Source organism: Electrophorus electricus, unplaced genomic scaffold, assembly GCF_041902795.1.
Source record: "Electrophorus electricus isolate QZ-2024a unplaced genomic scaffold, ASM4190279v1 Scaffold27, whole genome shotgun sequence".
NCBI lineage: Eukaryota > Metazoa > Chordata > Actinopteri > Gymnotiformes > Gymnotidae > Electrophorus > Electrophorus electricus.
The window spans coordinates 2042887-2062943 of NW_027658550.1; the positions used below are offsets into that span (position 1 = coordinate 2042887).

At 38.8% G+C, this 20057-nt stretch overlaps 1 protein-coding gene across 1 annotated transcript; it reads right to left on the reverse strand.

Annotated features, from left to right (window-relative positions):
* Nucleotides 1-6943: 6943 nt before the first annotated feature.
* On the reverse strand, nucleotides 6944-16299 carry LOC145655521 (TOG array regulator of axonemal microtubules protein 1-like). The gene is made up of 15 exons (XM_081709048.1): nucleotides 15265-16299; nucleotides 14680-14743; nucleotides 13193-13324; nucleotides 12608-12942; nucleotides 12384-12396; nucleotides 12058-12225; nucleotides 11606-11776; nucleotides 11298-11510; nucleotides 9722-9839; nucleotides 9398-9503; nucleotides 8861-9096; nucleotides 8320-8478; nucleotides 7867-7993; nucleotides 7284-7396; nucleotides 6944-7091 (listed from the first exon to the last, which is right to left on the reverse strand). The coding sequence occupies exons 1-15, from the start codon at nucleotides 16297-16299 to the stop codon at nucleotides 6944-6946; spliced, it is 3138 nt and encodes a 1045-aa protein (XP_081565174.1).
* Nucleotides 16300-20057: the final 3758 nt, after the last annotated feature.

Genomic DNA, 20057 nt, shown 5'->3' on the forward strand with positions numbered 1-20057 from the left:
ACTGGGTGCTGCTGAGAGTCATCAAGAGAAAATGGAGTGAGCCGAGGTGGACAGGTCCATTCCAGGTGACAGAAAGAACCAGCCACGCCGTACGCCTGAAGGGTAAAGGGGAAACGTGGTTTCATCTGAGCCAGTGCGCCGCCGCAGAGTCACCGCAGAGGAGTCTGCAAGAGACAGCGAGGGACCTTGCTGAAACATCACCTAACTCATGAGTGTCATTTTACTGGTAGCTTTAGGGGTCCACCTTAAGACTCAGGTGTCCATTACATGGTATAGTAAACTATGGTTAGAAAAGCATGTTTAAATGACGGTGGGAGTGATTTATCACACTGTAACCTGACTTAACCTACACATGTATTCCCACCTTTGTGTTCCTCAGCATCCATTCATATTTCAAATAAAAATGATGACACCCCTCTATGGGTTCATAATATTTCTTTATAGCAATTCATCAAAAGCTAATATCAGTTCCACATATCACAACAGAAAACAGATCTCCCAACAAATCTTGGTGTAAACTACCATATGAAAATTTACTGGGTCCCTTTGCTTTCGTGTCTACCTACACTTGATACAGCATGATTAGGATCTCAGAGAGCGTTACAGTTAGTAATGGAACTACTGGAGCCACAGGAAGTATGCTATTATTGGAGGGAGAGAGAGGGCAGGAGAGAGAGAGAGAATGTGAAAGAGAAATGGGACAGCACAGGACGCTTGCAGTCTGGAGAGATGGGAACAGAAACTAGCCAAAGGAAAAAATATGTAATAATACTTTTGGCATAGCAGGAATCACACTCTGATATGCCACTGGAAAAAAGATTTTTAAAAGGCATTAAAAGGGATAAAAGGCTCTTGGATATGATACATGGACTATACATCATACATTTTGCATATCTCTTATTATGTATGTGTCTGTATAAGAAAAGATGATTAAAAGACTAAATGAATAAAAAATGATTAAATACAGGCTGAGTTTGTAATAATAACAATGCTTGCTAGGATTAGCAATACAAAGACAAATAATCTGGAGAAATGCAAACATTCTAGGGAAACTGGACCAATAAGAATATGGACCTCATTAATCTGGATGGAGTAAAAATAACCACGTCTATCGCTAATCACAAAATGGAATGCATTATTCCATACTGATTATAAATGTGCATTTAACCTTCATTTTGCTGTCCAGGAAGCCATCTGAACCTTGACAACCTGCATATGGAATATGCATTAAGATTATGAAAAAAAAAAAGACTTAAATAGCCTGAGGAATGGGTGAATATAGGTCCTTGAGTGGTCCAAACACAGTTTTGAGAAAGGAAAGCATGTTGCTGGAAACCATTTCTGGCATAATAATAATAAAAAAAAACAATCATTTTAATGAAGAGGGAAATTGCATTTGTTCCAGGGTATGTGCTGTCTGTACTCTCTGGACAACTGAAGAGCAACTGACAAAAACATTCTCTTCCCAGCTGCTGCATCCATGTATAAAATATTAAGGCCAGCAGACTTAAAATGACATGTTTCTCAATATGGACATGTGTAAAAGAGCTGTAATAAAAGAACTGCATCTTTCATCGAATTTTGCTGTGGTATATTCTGTTCAATTAGAAGGATTTAGTTAAACCACTCTGGTTTTTTTGTCCCCTGCCACCAACATCCCTTGCTGTGGGGGAGTGGCTGGTGTGGAGAAGCATGACGAAGCATTGTTTACTTTGAATCGTGTCCAGAGTTACACATCACTTCACCCAGCATATTTTTTTAAATTGCAAAAAATTGTAGGGGGAATTGTGATGTTCATGGTAACGTAGAGTGTGCTTCACACTGCATATTAGAAAATTACTGCACCTTTTTTTGTCCTGTATCATATGACTTGCTATGTGGGGTGTGTGTGTGTGTGTGTGTGTGTGTGTGTGTGTGTGTGTGTGTGTGTGTGTGTGTGTGTGTGTGTGTGTGTGTGTGTGTGTGTGTGTGTGTGTGTGTGTGAGTGAGTGTGTGAGTGAGTGAGTGTGTGAGAGAGAGATTTATCATAGTCTGGCTCCACATGAATAAGTACATAAAGGCTAAATTACTGTGCTGGAAAATGGAATCAGTCCACCAACATTTTAATTGCTTTAATATAGAAGACAATATGAACATCAAAAAATTCTGATTATTTGAGTGCTTTGTATCCTCAGAAATAATTGCACATAAAGCACAGTTTAATCAGTCTAGTGGTTAACAAATCTTGCTACCAAATGATGCCAAGTTACCTCTTACTTTTATTCACTTTAAATGTGGCCTGGTACAAAAGAGGGTAAGAGATTGTGAAGTTGAACTGACCTGAGAATGGTTATCTCTGTTCTAGCTGTACTCTGCTGTGATCACCTTTTCTTTCCAGAGGTCAGTTAGCTGAATGAAGCTTGGTTTGAATGAATTTCATTGGGCAACTGTGCTTATGACTGCAAGGAGCACTGTAGGGCATCCCAGGTGACAAATATCTGGAAATCAGCAGTGAATAATGAAATGCTTAGGTAAGACTGGTCATCACTGCAAAGAACACCAGACATGGCATGAAATGTCTTCCAAATTTGGATCTACTGACAAATTGGTTTCTTAGCTGCAATATTCAGAATTTCTTCTTGCTTTCTGGGCTTAAGGAGGATGCAGTGGCCACTGTTTGTCATCCATTTCCAAATGCTTTTTGGGACTATGCACTAGTATGAAAGCATGCATTAAAGCTTGAATGTATGATTTCCTCAACCTGGGCTTTCTTGAAAGCTATAACAATGAATGATGCAACATTGCACAGCCAGTGCTATGGCTTCTCCTGTTTCCAAGGCAACAGCTTACAATGCACATGGTGGTCATGCACCACCTTACATGAGTCCTAAAAATAAAAGCACTACAAAAGGCTGCAGACCCCCAGTGTAGCCTTGCGTCTGCTGTGCTCATTAAAGTCTATGAAACCTTGTTTGATCAGGACCAATAGTAATTTTTCATCAGCTTACACTAATGGTCTTTGTAATGATGAGCGTTAATGATTAGAGGGGGTATCTCCCTCAATTATAGAGTGGATGAACTCTTGTTATGCAATTGATTAATTGACAGAGGTGCTGCAAGTTCAGGAGCCTCTCAGTTGGAAAGGTGTAGGAAATACTGCAGTCAGCAAGGTATCAGCAAGCACTTAGAGTGCCAGAGAGTCTAAGAATAGAAGCTGTTTTTTTCTTGGCCTTCTGTTTTTCAGTGTGGCAGCATCGCTGAAAGGTCAAGATGTTGTTTTAGCACACAGAACCACCTTTGAGTAACACAAGACAAAGAACGTGTCTTTTCTGAGAAGCGTGTAAAGAGACAGCAATCACTTGCTAAAGCCTGCCCAAAAAACAATAGCATCGATCAGGGCTCTGCTCTGCTTCAGACAGGACTAGGGGAAAATGCTCTGACAGATGTGGTGATCATAGAGGGGAGACAATTGCATAACTATAAAGCAGTTAATGGATTGAATATTTAAATTACTGCTTTCATGTGCAAGTGGGTCCACCCAAAGTAGCTGATTAAAGCTTTTGGTGGACCTACGGTCTTTCCATTGTCTCTGCATAGCCATGAAAGCCACTAACCATTCACATTATATAAAATGATTCTTGGGAAGTTGAAGGTTCTGGGTGGTTGTATTTCTACAAGCCTTATTAAGTGTCACTATAAAATATCACAGGAGAAATGCTGATGAAATGCCAGGATCAGATTTAGCCTTGGCCTAAATGAACCAATCTTGTCATGGCATATTTGTTGTCATGTTGTGGCAAATCTTGGCCTAAATGTGTCTGCTAAACATTAAGGCTATATATCCAAAATCTGGGCAAGCAGCCAGATCTCTCTACATCTCTCTCTTGCGATCTCTCTCTCATACAAAACACATGTACACATGCATTCTATCACTGGCTGTTTCATAAACCCCCAGACAGTTTCTATCCTCTTACAGGTCAATTCGGAAGCATCTCCAGCAGAATATCAAGAAAGAGGTTGAATGAGACTCCAGGTACACTCTGTCACTTCCAGCGCAATCACATATTTTTTATGACTTTGGAATGTGTGTTGCGGTCATTTTTAGACATCTTTTATTGTGCAAAAACGGAAGGGTTGGCACAATGAAATTGGAGTTCCATGTAAATGGTTGTGTGTATTATTGTGAAAATTAAGTAAAAGTAACAAGAACAAGACAGACCAAAACTCAGCTCAACATTAAAATCCAATGATATTGTTTATTATAGAACAGTTAGTTCTTTGATTAGACGATAGAGATTTCATGAGTGCTGATATAGAGTATAATGGTACTCTGCTTTACAAGTGCATTTTATTAACCCTTAATTACAATTGTTATCTATCTTAGATTGTAACATTTGCTGTTATCTCATCAGAGTCACGTCATCAAATGATTTGTCAACAGACTCATATTTTTCTGTTTGCACAATAAATGGGAACATGCAGATAAATGTACATTATAAAAGTAGCCGGCCTGTGGTAACATAAACCTCCACAAAGTAGCAACCTATGGGAAAATGTTTGTGTTGTTTGGTGACAGTTCAGTACCAGTCCATTTGCGGAGCTATTTGTGTTGACAGAACCAAATAAATTAGTAAATAAACAAACAAATCATAACATATTGTAGATTATTAGTGTTAACTAATAAATGGCACTTGTGGAACTGTTGTATAAAAGCAATATCACATGTGATATTGTTTGATTTAATCTCTGGCAGAACTGGCAGAACAATAAAGGCTAAGTAAAACAATCCACACCCACCTCTTGTAACTTCTAACAAAACTCAGCCTCTTCCCAGTGAGTGACTAAAATGACAATGCAGGGATTTCCAGGATTACAAGGCTTATCAGGGGAGCAAATCAAATACTATAGGCACAACTATATAACATAATCTACCACAGGCACCACCCCTCATCGTATGGATACTGTATAGCAGAATATGGATATGATTATAAGTGTTAATAGAAGTGCCATATGGTAGACTCAGAAGATCCTAATTATTCATCACACTCTCCAGTATATATTTCACTTTTCCCAGTCCTTTTACACAGGGATTCAACTTGACTTATAATTGTGCGTTGCACATGCTTTTCATACATGTGCCCAAAAAGGTAACACCTTGTGTTTCTGTTTGTCAGGGCTCCTTTATCACATAAAACCAGGTTGCGCTGGGTTATCTTATTTCAGCCAATGGGCTGCGTGCTGCTAAGGCTTTTTCATGAGATTAAAGGCACTAATGCTTCAGATTGCAGTCATAATTCACAGAGGCCCTTGCGGTTGTGAGTTACAGCTCAACAGAAGTCACTGTGCCACTTTTGCCAGTTACTGAGCCCTTTTGGAAGTGTATGCTGGAGGTTTCTTGCTTCTTGGGGAGGTTACTGTTTCTTTGTTCTGAGCATGATGTCAAGACAACATTATCTTATCCATTGTACAACTTTCAAGTTCTAAAATGTCAGATTGACCCCTTTTTTGTTTCAGTTCATGACAGATATCAGCTGTAAGCATTTATAAACATAGGCAATTTCCTGAGATAGTGAAAAATAAAAATAGAAAAATAGATAGACTGTTTGTAAATGAGAATGTCCTAAAATCTAATCTGAGCTCCCCAGAGTATGAGCAATAATTCTTTTCAAATAGCATTTTGTTTCAGTTCATTCCTTTTAAGAATGAAAGTCTGTGCATTCAGGTAGTGGAAATCAGGGGTAAAATCAGTGGCAGTTTGATCTGCAGTGATAGAGGTGCCTCAATGATCTACAGTGATCATCTTCACACATTTTCAAACAGAAGAATGTGTAGCTGCAGTAGTCTTGACAGTTTGCCAGTTACACTCTGATGTGAATTGACAATGTTTAGGGACAGCTGCCATCATCCACATTTTTAGAATGAATTCTCTTGTTTAGCAAGGGAATTTTGTTGAAGAAATTTTGTACCACAATGATGTGATTATTTTTTATTGAAAGGAACACAGAAATAAATGTCACACTGGAGTAGTGTGTATAAAGCAAAATAATTTATCAGTCATTGCACAGCTTATACTGTGGGTGTCAATACATATAAGGACCTAAAGGTTAAGGCTGAATCTAAGGATATTGTGCTGGGTGGCGTGTCAAAGAAAAGGGTTACACAAGGGAGTATGCCATACTAACAATGACCAATTTTCTATATGATCTAACAGGAATATATATATAAGAAGTGAAAATAAGAATCAGTAACTACAACAGATAGCACCCTTTTACAAAATATTTTTCATATCACAGAAAGGAACTACTAGATTGTATCTCATAAAATTAATACATTTTGGATATATAAATTAAATTTGTTGTATAATCATGTTGTGATTATCCTGTTCCATGTATTTAATTTTTTTAATTAATTCCAGTATTTAATTTTTTACCATACTGATGTCATGACCAAAATAGACTTCTATATCATTAATTTTTTAAACAATAAACCATAAAACATCACATGAAGCGTGTTATTCTTGAAAACATTTACATTTTTTTATTCCAGTTAAAGAAAAAATACTTGGTCAGTTCAGTGCATGGCCCAGCTGACAGCCAAATGTATACACAACATCTTAGCAAAGTCTGCACAGGCTCAACTCCATTATCCTTGTTGATAATATGGCTACAACCATATTTACTTGCTAAACTCCACCTGTCCTCCAGCACTAATGCACCTCAAATGACAGCAGCTTGTGGGCATCATAACTCTAAGCATAACTCATAACACATCAAACAGAATTGGCAAAGCACTTCTCAGCATCTCTGCAGACAGCAAGTGTTGAATATATCAGATTGGCTTCCTAGAGTGCTGCTGAGGTCATTCTGTTCTGATTCTGAGTTCAGCTTCATGCCATAAGTCAGTGACCCCTTGTGTGCTCACAGTCTGTTTAAATAGCACCTTGGCAATAAGTGTCACAGAACGCTCATCTCCCGCGAGTCATGTGGTTTGGCCCGCCACGTACAGTTGGGAGGATCCCACACCTGGACCTTGTCCTGTCTGTGTATTTAAGCTGTTTGATGTACTTGGTCTTGTCTGCAATGCTGTGGACCTGTGCTTTGCTGGCATCTTTGCTGAACACACACAACAAGAGAGAAAATGTAAGGATTGGTTTATTGTAATAAAAAGAAATTTAATGTGGTTACAATAAATTTAAAACAACAACAACAACAATAACAACAACATAATCACCATCAAAAAGTAGAAAGATTAAAGCAGTTTCAATAGGAACTCATGTTTTTTGCTTTGATTGTTTAAAAATTCACCTGCTGACAATCTGAGGTTGACGGTTTATAGAGGAGGCATACCTCATTCCACCGCAAGGGATATAGCGCCTGCCTCGAGCTGAAGGGGTATCCTGAGGCTTCTCACCCGGGACCTAAATCCACATCAGCATCACTGGGTGATGACTCTCCAGATAATGAAGACCAAATGTTCTTTCATACTTTGTTTCTAACTACTGGGTCTGGGACTGCACTGTGCAATATCTATACCTTACTGTAAATACAATATTTGAACTATTATAATGGGAGATCACAAACTATTTACTAGGAGACAACTGTATTGCCTCATCTTTTTGTACACTGACATCTTTAATATATGATTTTGGCTTAATATATTTGCTGTATATACATACTGCTGTGTACAATGTGTGGTGCCTTGCACTGCTCTGTACTTTAGTATTTGTTTAAAACATTTGTCTACCTTGTCAGCTCTGAGGTGGGTTTCACTAATACTGTGAATAAGTTTAGTGAATAAGCTTTGTTTAGTCAGTAAGCTTACAGCATAGTGGCTGAATGGAATTAAAAATCCTAATCATATATACAAATATATGTGCTGAATTGTCACCTTGGATTTCAGAGTGAGGACAGTGGCCCTGATGGTGGGCAGGTCTTTGGTAGGGATGTACTTTTCCACCATCTTATCAAAGTCGTGATGAGACGAAAGGAACAGTAGCATGCGGCGACCAAAGTACCTGAGACAAATAACAGCCCCGTTCCCATGAGAGAACCATGAGGGAGGAACTTAAGGGTGACTCACAGCACACCAACAAATTGTACCAGTCTACTACATTTACTACAATTAAGCAGAGTCCAATATTTATTAGTATATTTATTTTACCAGGACACAATTCCAGTTGCCAAGACACTCTGTGTCTAAAAAACTTCTATTACTCTACAATTTAGCTGCATTTGCTGACTTCAGAGTGTCATAGTTGGGAGACTAAAAGAATAAACCAAAAGATTACTATCTGGGCATGTGAAAAGCTTTGATAGTTTTCCATCTGATCCTGGTACCAACCTGGTTTCTTGGGAAGAGTCTTGCGCCAATTTGGAGACTGCAGGTAGAATTCGATTAGTCACACCTTTTGTCCCAGACAATAAGCGGTCAGCGCCAATCTTTTCTATCAAAGTAGCCAAATGCTGAGAAGTGCACTTTCTTACTGCAGCATTCAAATGACTTTTGAGGAGAACACAAACGAGAAAAGAGAAGGAAATATTTAAAGGCACTCAAAAAAGTATGACATAATAACAAATATGTAGTAATCTAGTCAATGTATACAGTGCAATGTTTAACTCTTTCATCTTTAAAGTAACTTAATACACTTATCTATGAACTAAAGGCATAATCAAATTATCCTATTCTATTTGATGGCTTTAAAAAAAATCTTTAAGAGGATAAATCAACAAAAATACTGTCCAATGCCAAAAAACATTTCGAAACACCAAAGGATAAGTGAAAATAATAGCAAACAGCAGCCAAAGCGCTCTCATTTGTTGGCCTCTTGACTGCTGCAGCTAGATGAAAGCTATAGCTGAAAGCTAACTGCAAGTTAACTGACCCGAGTCCTCCAGCGAGAAGAGCGTTCATGCTTCGGGTGGGGGTGCAGTTCTGCACCATGCAGTCCAGGGCTGTGTCCACATCCTGCCTAATAAAAGCATTGGACTCTCCTGCTTTGTGGAGGAGGACCTTGGCTGTAGCTTCCACCTCCTGGTCCATACTTTTCTGCAGGCCAGAGTACAACTCTCCCAAGGTCACCACCGCCACGCGTGACACTCCAGAGCGTAGGTTCTGAACCTGGGGGAAGGAAGACATTCCAGCTTGTGTTATGCCAAGAAATGGCTTCATCACTCATTATTACAGTTAAATATGGCATCTAAAATGCCCTTAGATGAAAATTATTTTTATAATAATTTCAAGCATTATACTAACTTTACTGAAAGATCTGTGTAGTTTTTGGCAGCAATGTCTCAATAACATAGGCTGATGGTGTATGACAAAAAATTTAATGGTATTATAGGTTAATTTTAGGAATCAGACAGATTCACAGGAAGTTACAAGGAGTCAGACGCAATAGTGAGCAGATATAGTCACTTACCTCTTGATTAAGAACAAGGCAGACATCATGAAGCCTACTACTAAGCACATCAGAGTGATACCGTGCTAAACTACGCATGAGTATCAGGCCATCAATCTTCTTCTCCCTGTATGAAAATATTGGACAAACACAAACTGTAAAAGTAGGTTATCATAACTGAAAAAAGATTATGAAAGAGGGGACAAAAGGAAAAAAGTGATAGTGATAAAATCACTTTACTAATTTCTAAGCATATGTATCATATATGCAGAAAATCATAAATTACTAAACTGTTTTACTTGACCCTAGCCAAATGCGTCATAATTTTACAGGTATGAGATTTACCAGTCATCAGAGCTAAGCAGTCTGAAGCTCTGAGTGACAGCAAGGTCCGGTTTAGAGAACGGCCGCAAAGCCAGCTGCTCATGGGGATTCTTCCTGGGGGTTCCTGGTGTGAGTTCATCTAAAGAGGAATACCGCACCACAAACAAACTGACTACTTATTTTAGGGCTACCAGTTCAACTTTGTTTCAAATCAACTTGACTGCAAAACATAACATTATTCAAGATGGCCAACTACATTTAATGGCCTTGCACAGTATTTTTTCTCCTTACTCAAAATGTTGTATTAGCTGGAAGTATGTGATTATCTTCATACTTCTGCTTCAGTTCAGTAGTTATTGGGCATTGTAGAGTGCATAAAACAACCTCTAATTGTTTTATTTTTTCTATACCGCCTAACTTCTATTTAGGACTTACACTTTATGTGGTGTTATCTTTGATGTCACAGATAACACTAATTGACTATAGGGAATCATAAGCTATGTAATATTGCATATACATGAACTGTGAAATCAACTGACCCTACTACACTTCAATCACTGCACATAGCTCTTTTCAAGGAACAGAGATGACATGTACATACAAATGCTCAGTTTTTGTATACAAACGGGAAAAGGGTTACTCTACATTTTATTCCAGAAAACAAGACCAAATCAAGGTTGCTCAAATTTCTTTCTGGGGTCTAAGTGACACCCAATACAAGAGTTTGTAGCAAGCATTTTACTGTGAAATAATTTGCAAACTGAGCTCAATACAGCTCTAGATTTGCCTGCCGACTATAACTGAAACACAACACCTTTCCCCACACTTACTGGAGGTAATATTGATAAGTTAGTAAGTCTTTGATATTAATTAACAGCCATTGTTTTCATTCGACACTTTATTCAATACCGTAGCAAGTAATGGAAAATATAACAAAACGTTAGTACATGCAAACGTTTGCTAATTTTGTGCAATTTGGGTCAACAAATGTATTTTTTATAACGTTATGATACACCAACACTATTTGAAATTGCCACCAGTCTCTGCCTGTCCCATGTTTAGCTCTCTCCGTGCGTAGTCAAAGCCTGTTAGCTAGACCTGATTAACCAGCCGAATATACGCTAGTTAGCTAACGTTCCTTAATAGCTTTAATGTAAACATGATCAATATGTAATAAATGCACAGATGATATTGCTATAAATGTATTCTTAAAATACGAACTGTGGTGTCCTCTAATTGATTAGTCTATTTAAACACAGCAAGGATTCTGCTGTTGACCAAAATCCCTAATAGCTTTTCACACAGAGGCTGTCAATGAATCCTCTGAGGTCCACGCCCAAACAGCAGAATGGTAAAAGGACAACACTCTTTTTAATGTCGTTTTATGGTTTAAAAAAATGATAGTAGGAAGGTGACTGGAATATTTAACATTCTTTGGAATATATATGGTTGGGTTTTTTTTTGTTTTTTTGCATTTTTAAACAAACAACTGTGCAGGGCCTTTAAAACACAATTGTGTGATACAGCGTTTAGAGCAAATCTATTTACTCAAGAGCAGTGACCATGCATGAAGCGCAGAATAACAGGTGACACTCACCAGAGCAGTTTGAAAGGGGTGGACATGCTCTGTTCAGACTGGGGGCTTGTTGGCGTCGTGGCAGCATGCGTCTGGAAGGAGCCGTGGGAGGGCTGGGACGAATGAAACTTTTGACCAGGCTTCTGGGTGCGTGTGTGCTGTTGGGGCTCGAGGGCAAATCATCCAGGAGTTCAGCCTTCGTGGATGCTAGAACACTACCGTTGCGCTGCAAATCTGATGGGAAGGAGATTAACAGGCTATGGTGACTACAGAGCTTCCATGAGTCTCAGTAAGCACGAGGAGGAGCATTCATTGAGGTCAACCGTTACCTTTCAGAGATGCCGTGTCGTCTGAGCCCACGTCAAATGCCATGTGTCTAAAGTTCTGCTTCAATCGTTGCATGTTCTGCCACTCCCCCTGTATAGGCGGAACTTCTTGCTGCTCCAGACGATGTTGATGCATCTTAACCCTTGCAAACCTAAACGGCTTTACCCTCTCCAACAAATACACATACATGAATAACCACATAGCATCTCTATTCAAGACTGTCAATCAGAACCTGGAGGACCGGACTGAAATTATGCAACGTAGGAGTCAATTTGCATTAAAATCTTATCAAATCGTTATTTTATCAAAATTTTACTGTCAAACTGGCAACAAAGTCATTCCATATCAACAGCACATTCAAAAACCACTGCTGAAGTTAGGAAAGATTAAAGTAAAGGGAATCAATAAATATTAGCAGATTGTTCAATAAAACAAAATAAACATTGTCTCACCGCTGCTTTTTCTGGCTCAGTGCTTTCTTCCGAATCCATATGGCCAGCTGAAACAGCATGGCCATACACCCCAATCAGTGGCTCCCTGGGGGGTTTTCTTACCAACTCCTCCTGTTCTGGGGACAGAGTCACTCCAGGGTAGCAGGGAGCACCAGTGAAGCCAAAAACTCCTGTCATGGTGGTAAAAAAGTGTCAGTTTAAGGCAAAGCCACATCAACCTCTGTGTACTTCACATATGGAGAAACACACCAGTCAAAAGTGAAGGCAGCTGCATTACAATCACAGTAAACAGTTTACATTTTCATCCTGTAATTGGCATCCTTGTTACCAACTATCAAGTTCTTACTCAAAATGTGATTAGATATCACAAAGATATAACAAAGAATAACTGAAAGCAAGACATCCATTCCAGATTAAGTAGAGCTCATGTAAATGTGTGACCCAACAATGATTCAGTTTCTTTTTTTTTTTAAATTGAATCCTGAAATCTTACATTTCAATACAATTTGATATTTCAGTATGATTCATTTTTAATTCTGACACTGCTAAATACTGAAGAGCCAAAAATGCTTTGGCAGTTTCCCACTGAACAAAGACACATTTTCTAAGCAATGTAGCTATGCCCTCACCTGTTTTATCCCCCCATGAGCTGGGGTCCCTGTGACGAGGGATCGTATCTCGCTTGTTGGGCCATGTATTGGACATGGACAGTGAGGAGTTTGCATGGCATCTACGAGGCAGGGTGGGAGTCAGCTGCACTCCCGGAAGAGTGGCCAGAGGGTAGGAGGGCAGCAGAAAAGACCCGGGGGGGGGTGGATTGGAAGGAACTGAAAAGGTGCGCTCTACACTGGGGTTACCAGACAGCAAGCGGTTGGCTTTGGGCAAACCTGTATGGAAAAGAGCATCTATTCTCAAGAGAATCTTCCATGACTATTCATTTGGCAGCAAATAATGTTCAGTAGCTCCTTTCATTTGACACTCAGTGAGTGAAGTTTATGGTCAAGTGATGCCTTGATTCCAATTATTCTATTTAGCAATATTTTACAACAAAACAAATCTATTGCAAAAATTATGCAAATGTGCTATTTTCTACATTTTGTATATATAAATAAAGTAAAATCAACATCAACAAGTCACCTCTGTCAGAATCACTGAGATTAGCTGCTTTTAAAATATCTGGGTCCGCACCAAGGCTACCGCTTCGACAAAGTCTACCCACTGTCTCTCTTTTCCATCCTGGAGCATCGGGCTGGAAAGGCTCTACTGAATCTGGAGAATGAAACAGAAACAGGAAACTTGAGGACAATTTGAAGCATCAGCTCAGCATATGTAACTAATAGGCACACATCAGACTACAAATGCATACCAAAAAACAACTAAGCGGTAAACAAAAAGTGAGCAATAGCAATTTAGATTTTATAACTAAAGACTTTAACATAATTTTAAGAAAACTTAATCATATGGTTACATTGTTTACAGGAGACCTCTGTAGGCTCTTCTTGGATTTGAACAGTGCAGGTGGGATCTTTTATCAACAGACTGCAATAAAAGATTCAAGTCTAGTCTTGCCTGCAGTCTTATAATGTCAATGCCAACTAAAATAGGACTTGGTAAAAATCACAAATTCCTTACATCACACAGACCGCTGCAGCACACCAGAGCTCAACACTGGCCTTGTTTCACCCAGCATATTAAAGAAGCCATGTTATATAGATGATTGCGTTTGCAGCCATCTAGATGTGGTATCAGAAGCCAGCAAAGCAACATGACAATGTTTTGTTTGTTTGTTGGGGCGGGTTAAAATAATGACAAAGTGACAACTATAATCAATATACATGTATAGCCAGTATTATACTAAGCTTCTATATCAATGGTAGGAAGCATTATCATCCTAGGCTAAACAAAACTGCCCAACAAATAATGTGTTTCACCGTAAACCCACCCTGCATGTGGGTGGTCATGGTGCCCACTCTAGTGTGCTCTACTCAGTCATCTACAAACATATCACTGCTAAAATTAGTACTGGAGCATGAAATACACTCAAATTCAGACTTCCTCTAGTGTTTCTAATAAATACTACTCCCATGTTTCATAATCCACACACTGCTACATTGTGTTAATGCTTCGGTGTGGATTTTAGGATATTTTTCATGATGCCAAATTTTTTTTCCATAAAGTACAGGAATATTGAAAAGTACTGAAGAACGCCCATATTAATAGCAGCAGTCCGAATACTGATAGAAACCCACTTCAATGTATTCCATGTACTCATACACATTTAAAACTTAACAATGAGTTAACATTTTCATTTCATGTCTTGACCTACATGTTACAAGTCTGGGTGGCATGTTCAAGGACAAATGTCCAGATAAATTAACACACACACACACGCACGCACGCGCACGCACACACACACACACACACACTAATTAGCTAGATAATTAGCTGCTAATTTAAGGTGTGAAAATGAAAGCATGAGTAAAGGCAGAAACAGTAAAAGACACAAGAGACATGGGAATACAAATCAACATGTATTTATAGGTTGTATGTTGAAAACCTAGTAAGAAAATAGGACAAATCTAAAATAGAGGACACAAAGAGAAAACAAAGAGACATTTACTTACCAGAGTTTGTGCCACAGTTTTTCTGATTCAGCCTCAAGGAGGTAGTGAGATCTTCCACACTAAACTAAAGCAGCAACAACAAAAAACAGTCCCTTATTATTGAACATTTATAAGTAAGCATGTAGCAAACCATGATATTCCTTTTTTTAAATAGACATCTGTTCTGTTGTAGCTCAGTACACAATGCTTTCTTAACAAAAATGTACAGGACATTGTGCAATTTTATGCAACTAAATTACAATGAAAATAGTACTGAAACAGTTCAACATGAAAAATAATGGGGGTCATGTTATAAAAATGAAGTGACTCAAAACTTACACATTAGGCAAAACAGTTCAGGTCTGCAGAAGGGCAGTAATGTAAGAAGTAATGTTGATGGAAATTGGAATATGGAATAGAAAACAACTTGTAGCCTAACACAAATAAATAAGATTCACAGCTACATAAAGGAAAAAAAAGGTAAAGTAGCTTGTTGAGTTTGGAGCTGCATTCAAAATAGTACATTCTCTCATTTTTAACCTTATTTTTCCTTTTTTGTAATTCTGTGTGTGCATGTAAAATTAACTTCATGAGGTAATCACCCACCTTATCAGATAACTTTGCATTTGATGCACTGCAAGGCTGCTTGTTTACTAAACATGGGAGGAAAGACCTCTCCCAGGGTAGCTTGTTTTTCGCCTTCCTAGCGCTAACTACTCTCTTGTGTGACTGGAGGCCATCTGTAAGAGAACCAAAGCTGCCGTAGCCACTCAGTCGATCCGAATCTGGTTCTGTGTGGTGGCTCTGTGCACTGTTAACTTTCCCTCCATTAATAACCCAGTTCAGGTCAGCTCCAGAGCCAAACTGAGGTATTCGCCGTTGACCAGGCTTGGGGATGACCAGTGCGTATTCCACCATACCATCTGCAGACAATCGGGGGAGAATATGTCTGGCTCTTCGTGCCTGTACTGCAGCCATAAGTCCCTCCACATCTCCAGTGAAGTCCAACCTGTCAATGGCCTTCATGAGTAGCTGTTTTTTTCCTGTGTCAAGACAGCAGTCAAAAACAGCAAAGAGCTCCAGAGCAGCATGTCGGACCCTCTTTTTATTGTCTGCAAGATAAGGAGCCACTACAGAACACAGATTAGGGATATTGAAGTCTTTTCTGGGGTGTGTGAGCATAGCAGCTGTGATGATGTTGATGACATCTTCTCTGACTCTGGAATTTTTGTGCCTTAGCTGTCCTATTACAAGTTCCAAAACTTTCTGTGGACCTACAATCCTCATGAGGTGACGAAAAATATTCATGTACTCATTCCGGGGAACAGTCCGTGCGTCCCCCAAAGTTTTGAGGGCCACACATACAATCTGTTTATAATGTCTGTCCACGGCGTAGTCCAGGTTTTGAACCAGGAGGCTGATAACCTGTAAAGTGCCATACAAGACTTTGAAGTTTGTATCATCCAGAAGTCTACGTAAAAAATTGATGAATTCCACAATACTGTCAGAGGAAACGGTTTTCAAGTCCAGCTCTGAAATAATGTTCTTCAGCTCTTCTACCCCATTTGTTCGGCTCTGGTAGTTCTCGTGATCAAGGAGTTGTTCGTGTAACTCCGGCGATATTAGCGCATAAATCATCATTGATCAGACTCATTGATCCACTGACTGATTTGGAAAAGCAATATAGCCAGTTGGCTAGCTAGCGCACTTCAGCAGCGTGTTGGATAGGTGCTATATCACCAAGTCAGTTTGTCAGGAGCTCAACTTGGAAAGAATCCGTTAGCTAACTAGCTAAGCTAGTTAACCTAGGTTAGCAATCGCAATCGCAGTAACGCTACAGTTCAAGCAACACTGTCCAGTATTGTTGACAATTAGGATATTTACAAAGACTGTGTTCTCCAACAAGAATAAAAAGCACTTTCCTCTTTTGAATTCCAGTACGATCTTGAAAGTTGGGTATATGTAAACACATAGACTTGCTCGGAATTTTCTTCTCAGACCATCGTTCATCACAGTTCATCGTCTGGAATCAAAAAAACACTATGTCAAAAAACAACTGCTTCCATGGTGACGCGAGTTCTCGTAACCGCGAAGATTCGACCTCGCGCGTGAAAATATGGGAATTGTGACCAAATATGCTTGACCGTATTGGACCATAAATTATGTTCATTCAAATGGCCTATAACGATACAACAACTCTTCTTATGTGTAGCTGTTCACAATAACGTTATTCTGCGTCCATATCTCTGTTTAAGGACATTTACATGGTATAAAATCCCAATGGATGTCTGTACTCTAAAAAAAAAGCTCAGCAGGTTTTCTAAATTTCACTCGTATGTCCGTGGTTTGTGGGTAATTTCAAATCTTTTGCATCTTTTGCATCCACACTAAAACAATGTTATGTTCCAGGGTGTATGGAACCCTCCAGATTCCAAACTATGTTTGGTATTAAATAGAGTTATTTTGTAATTCTGAACTGTAGCTTTTTTGTAGACACCAGATGCATACATTAGTTCTGGGTCTACATAGGTTCAGAGAATCCCAAGTGAAGTTAAAGAAATATATATTTTAGTTTTAGAATTAAGCCTAGAGTGAGCCAATAGTGAACTTTCCCAGATATACCTAATTTAGTGTGTCTGTGTCTTAAACAACCTGGATCTCAACACCACCAAGATGTGGAAATTATAATGTACTTCAGGAAGCATCCTCTTGCACCCTCCTCATTAGTCATTAAGAAACTGGTCAATGCAGTGGAATCCTGCAAATTCATTTCAGATGCAGGATTCTACTATTACAAAGAAAGTACAGAAGCGCAGGTATGTCTTAATCAAAAGCTTAATTACATTTTAGGCTCCACTAATGCACAGTCCAGAAACCAGCTGCAGCATATCATTGAGTGCGCTCAGAAAGTCATCTTTCTCTTTCTCTCTTTTCTCTTTCTCATTCCTTGCTGAGCTTCATCACTCTAGAAACTCCAAAAGTTCTGCAAATCCCTTCACCTGGATGTCACTTATTTCAGAAACTCCCCAATGGAAAACACTTTAAAGCATTCAAAACCAATACTAACCAGCATCTGACCTGTTTCTTTCCCAATGGCATATCTTTGCTGAACCACAATCCTCTGCAGTCCTGATGAAAACCAGTTCAATTGAATTCAAATTTATTTCTGTAGCACCTTTTACTACATTCATTGTAACAAAACAGCTTTACTGATGTCAGAGTCTGGACCCCCCACTGAGCAAGCCAAAGGTGACATTGGCAAGGTAAAACTATGGGTGTAACAAAGAATCCTCAAGAGGAATCAAGACTTGAAGGAGGTATCTGTCCTTAAATGGTCAACACCAGACAGCACAACAACAAAATAAGCAATGAGATCAAAATATCAGTAAGAAAGGAGTCATTTAGGAGCAAATAGTGATTAGGAATTAGGAAAAACTTAGAAATGTAATTACTGCTGAAGCAATTCACACAGCCTAGTGAACTGTCATGTTTACAAAACTGTACCTTACATGTCACAAATTTTAATTCATTTTGCAAATAGAATTGTATACTGTAAAATGTTTCATTTACTTCTACATATTGTATACGTCTACATCTTGATATTTATCCCCAGTGAAATGTATATACTGCCATTTATACTGTAGTGTGCATGTTGTATTTGGGTTAGCTATTTTCTAGTCTTTCATCAATACGCTTTTGATAACAGGGCTGCTTCTAGCTGGATTTTTTGGTGGCCCATTCCCAAGTAATTAGTGACAATGACGTGTAACTCATGCAACATGGCTGTGTGTTTAACTTCTGCCCTCACTAACAAATGCACACATTTCGTCACACTACAATTTATGAAACAGCATGTTGGATAGACTAATCATGCTTTCTCATTCATGCCATGCCAAACTGGAATCTAGCATAAATATGCTCCAGTCTGATGTGCGATCAGTATAGGATAAAAATTGTACCACTCAGTTAACAGAACAGTTATGTAAATATGCTAGGCGATTGAAATATATTACATTTCTAGTTTCCAGCAGCAGTTATCATATGCCAAAGACTGTATATACATGAAAAAGATCAATAACAAAAACAAATCTTGTCTCAACATCCACAAAGAAGCTCTTACAGCCTACCACAACTAATCACACCACTACCTTATTGTGTAGTGGAACAGAGATTAAAGAGAAAGAGGCGCGTGGTATAAAGCAAATTGAATTATAAACACATACTATATAGGGAAAATGACATTTGTGACATGCACATTTTGAAATGGTAATGTGATTGGGTTGTTGTTTTTTTCTGGAGTGCTATTTAGTGCACCCTTCTCCCGGAAGTTACGCAGACAGAACCTCTTTTGTGTTTGTTTTTCCTGACAAACGCTCAAGGCTTCTGTCACTAGCGTGTTGATCTCCGCTACTGCGATACATTAGACCTCGTTGGCACATCCAAAAGGTTGAATACAGGTAATTAACATCAGTTTCGTAATATTTTCACACTGCTTGATTGTAGTAGAGCGCGCTGGACTAGTTTGTTGCTAACGTTACATAGACAGTCGGCACATCCTGGCAAAGTTTATTTTTAGCAGCAACTGTAGTTAGCTAGCGAGCTTGCGAACATTAACCACAATAGCGAGCCGTTAGCATGTCATCAAGCTAATGGTACCCGTCTAGCTAGCTACCTAGCTAGCATCATCAGGATTCAGACAGGTGATTTGATCTCGGCCATGAGCAGCTACTGTGAATGACCTTCTGATTTTTAACATTTGACTTAAGTATTATTAGATAGCTTTGTGAAGGTCAATAGCTAGGTTGAGCAAAGAACTAAGAAGTAAACGTTTTTAGCAAGATACTTAGAATGTTTATGGTTTTCTTAAAGTGCTGGTAGCTTAACAATTATTTATGGTCTCCTTGCTGTATAATCGCGTTAACTTGGTTCTATCTAGCTAACCTAGCTACGGCGGTAATAAACATTACTGTTAGCTAGCTACTTAGCTATTTTAGCCAGCTCACTCAATGTGTTAACGTTTCATCAGAAGCCAATGCGTTCTAACCGAGTAGGTACGATATTTCCGCTTGTATTTAACTTTAACGTATTAGTCGTTTTTAAAGTTGTTGGCTAACTAACTGATTCAGCCTCAAGGAGGTAGTGAGATCTTCCACACTAAACTAAAGCAGCAACAACAAAAAACAGTCCCTTATTATTGAACATTTATAAGTAAGCATGTAGCTAACCATGATATTCCTTTATTTTAATTGGACATCTGTTCTGTTGTAGCTCAGTACACAATGCTTTCTTAACAAAAATGTACAGGACATTGTGCAATTTTATGCAACTAAATTACAATGAAAATAGTACTGAAACAGTTCAACATGAAAAATAATGGGGGGGGTCATGTTATAAAAATG

Coding starts and splice junctions, on each gene's coding strand:
- LOC145655521 (XM_081709048.1), bottom strand. CDS start 16,299: ATGATGATTTATGCGCTAATATCGCCGGAGTTACACGAACAACTCCTT. Junction 13,325..14,679: donor AAACTGTGGCACAAACTCTG/GTAAGTAAATGT, acceptor TTCATTCTCCAG/ATTCAGTAGAGCCTTTCCAG. Junction 11,511..11,605: donor CGACACGGCATCTCTGAAAG/GTAACGGTTGAC, acceptor CCTTCCCATCAG/ATTTGCAGCGCAACGGTAGT.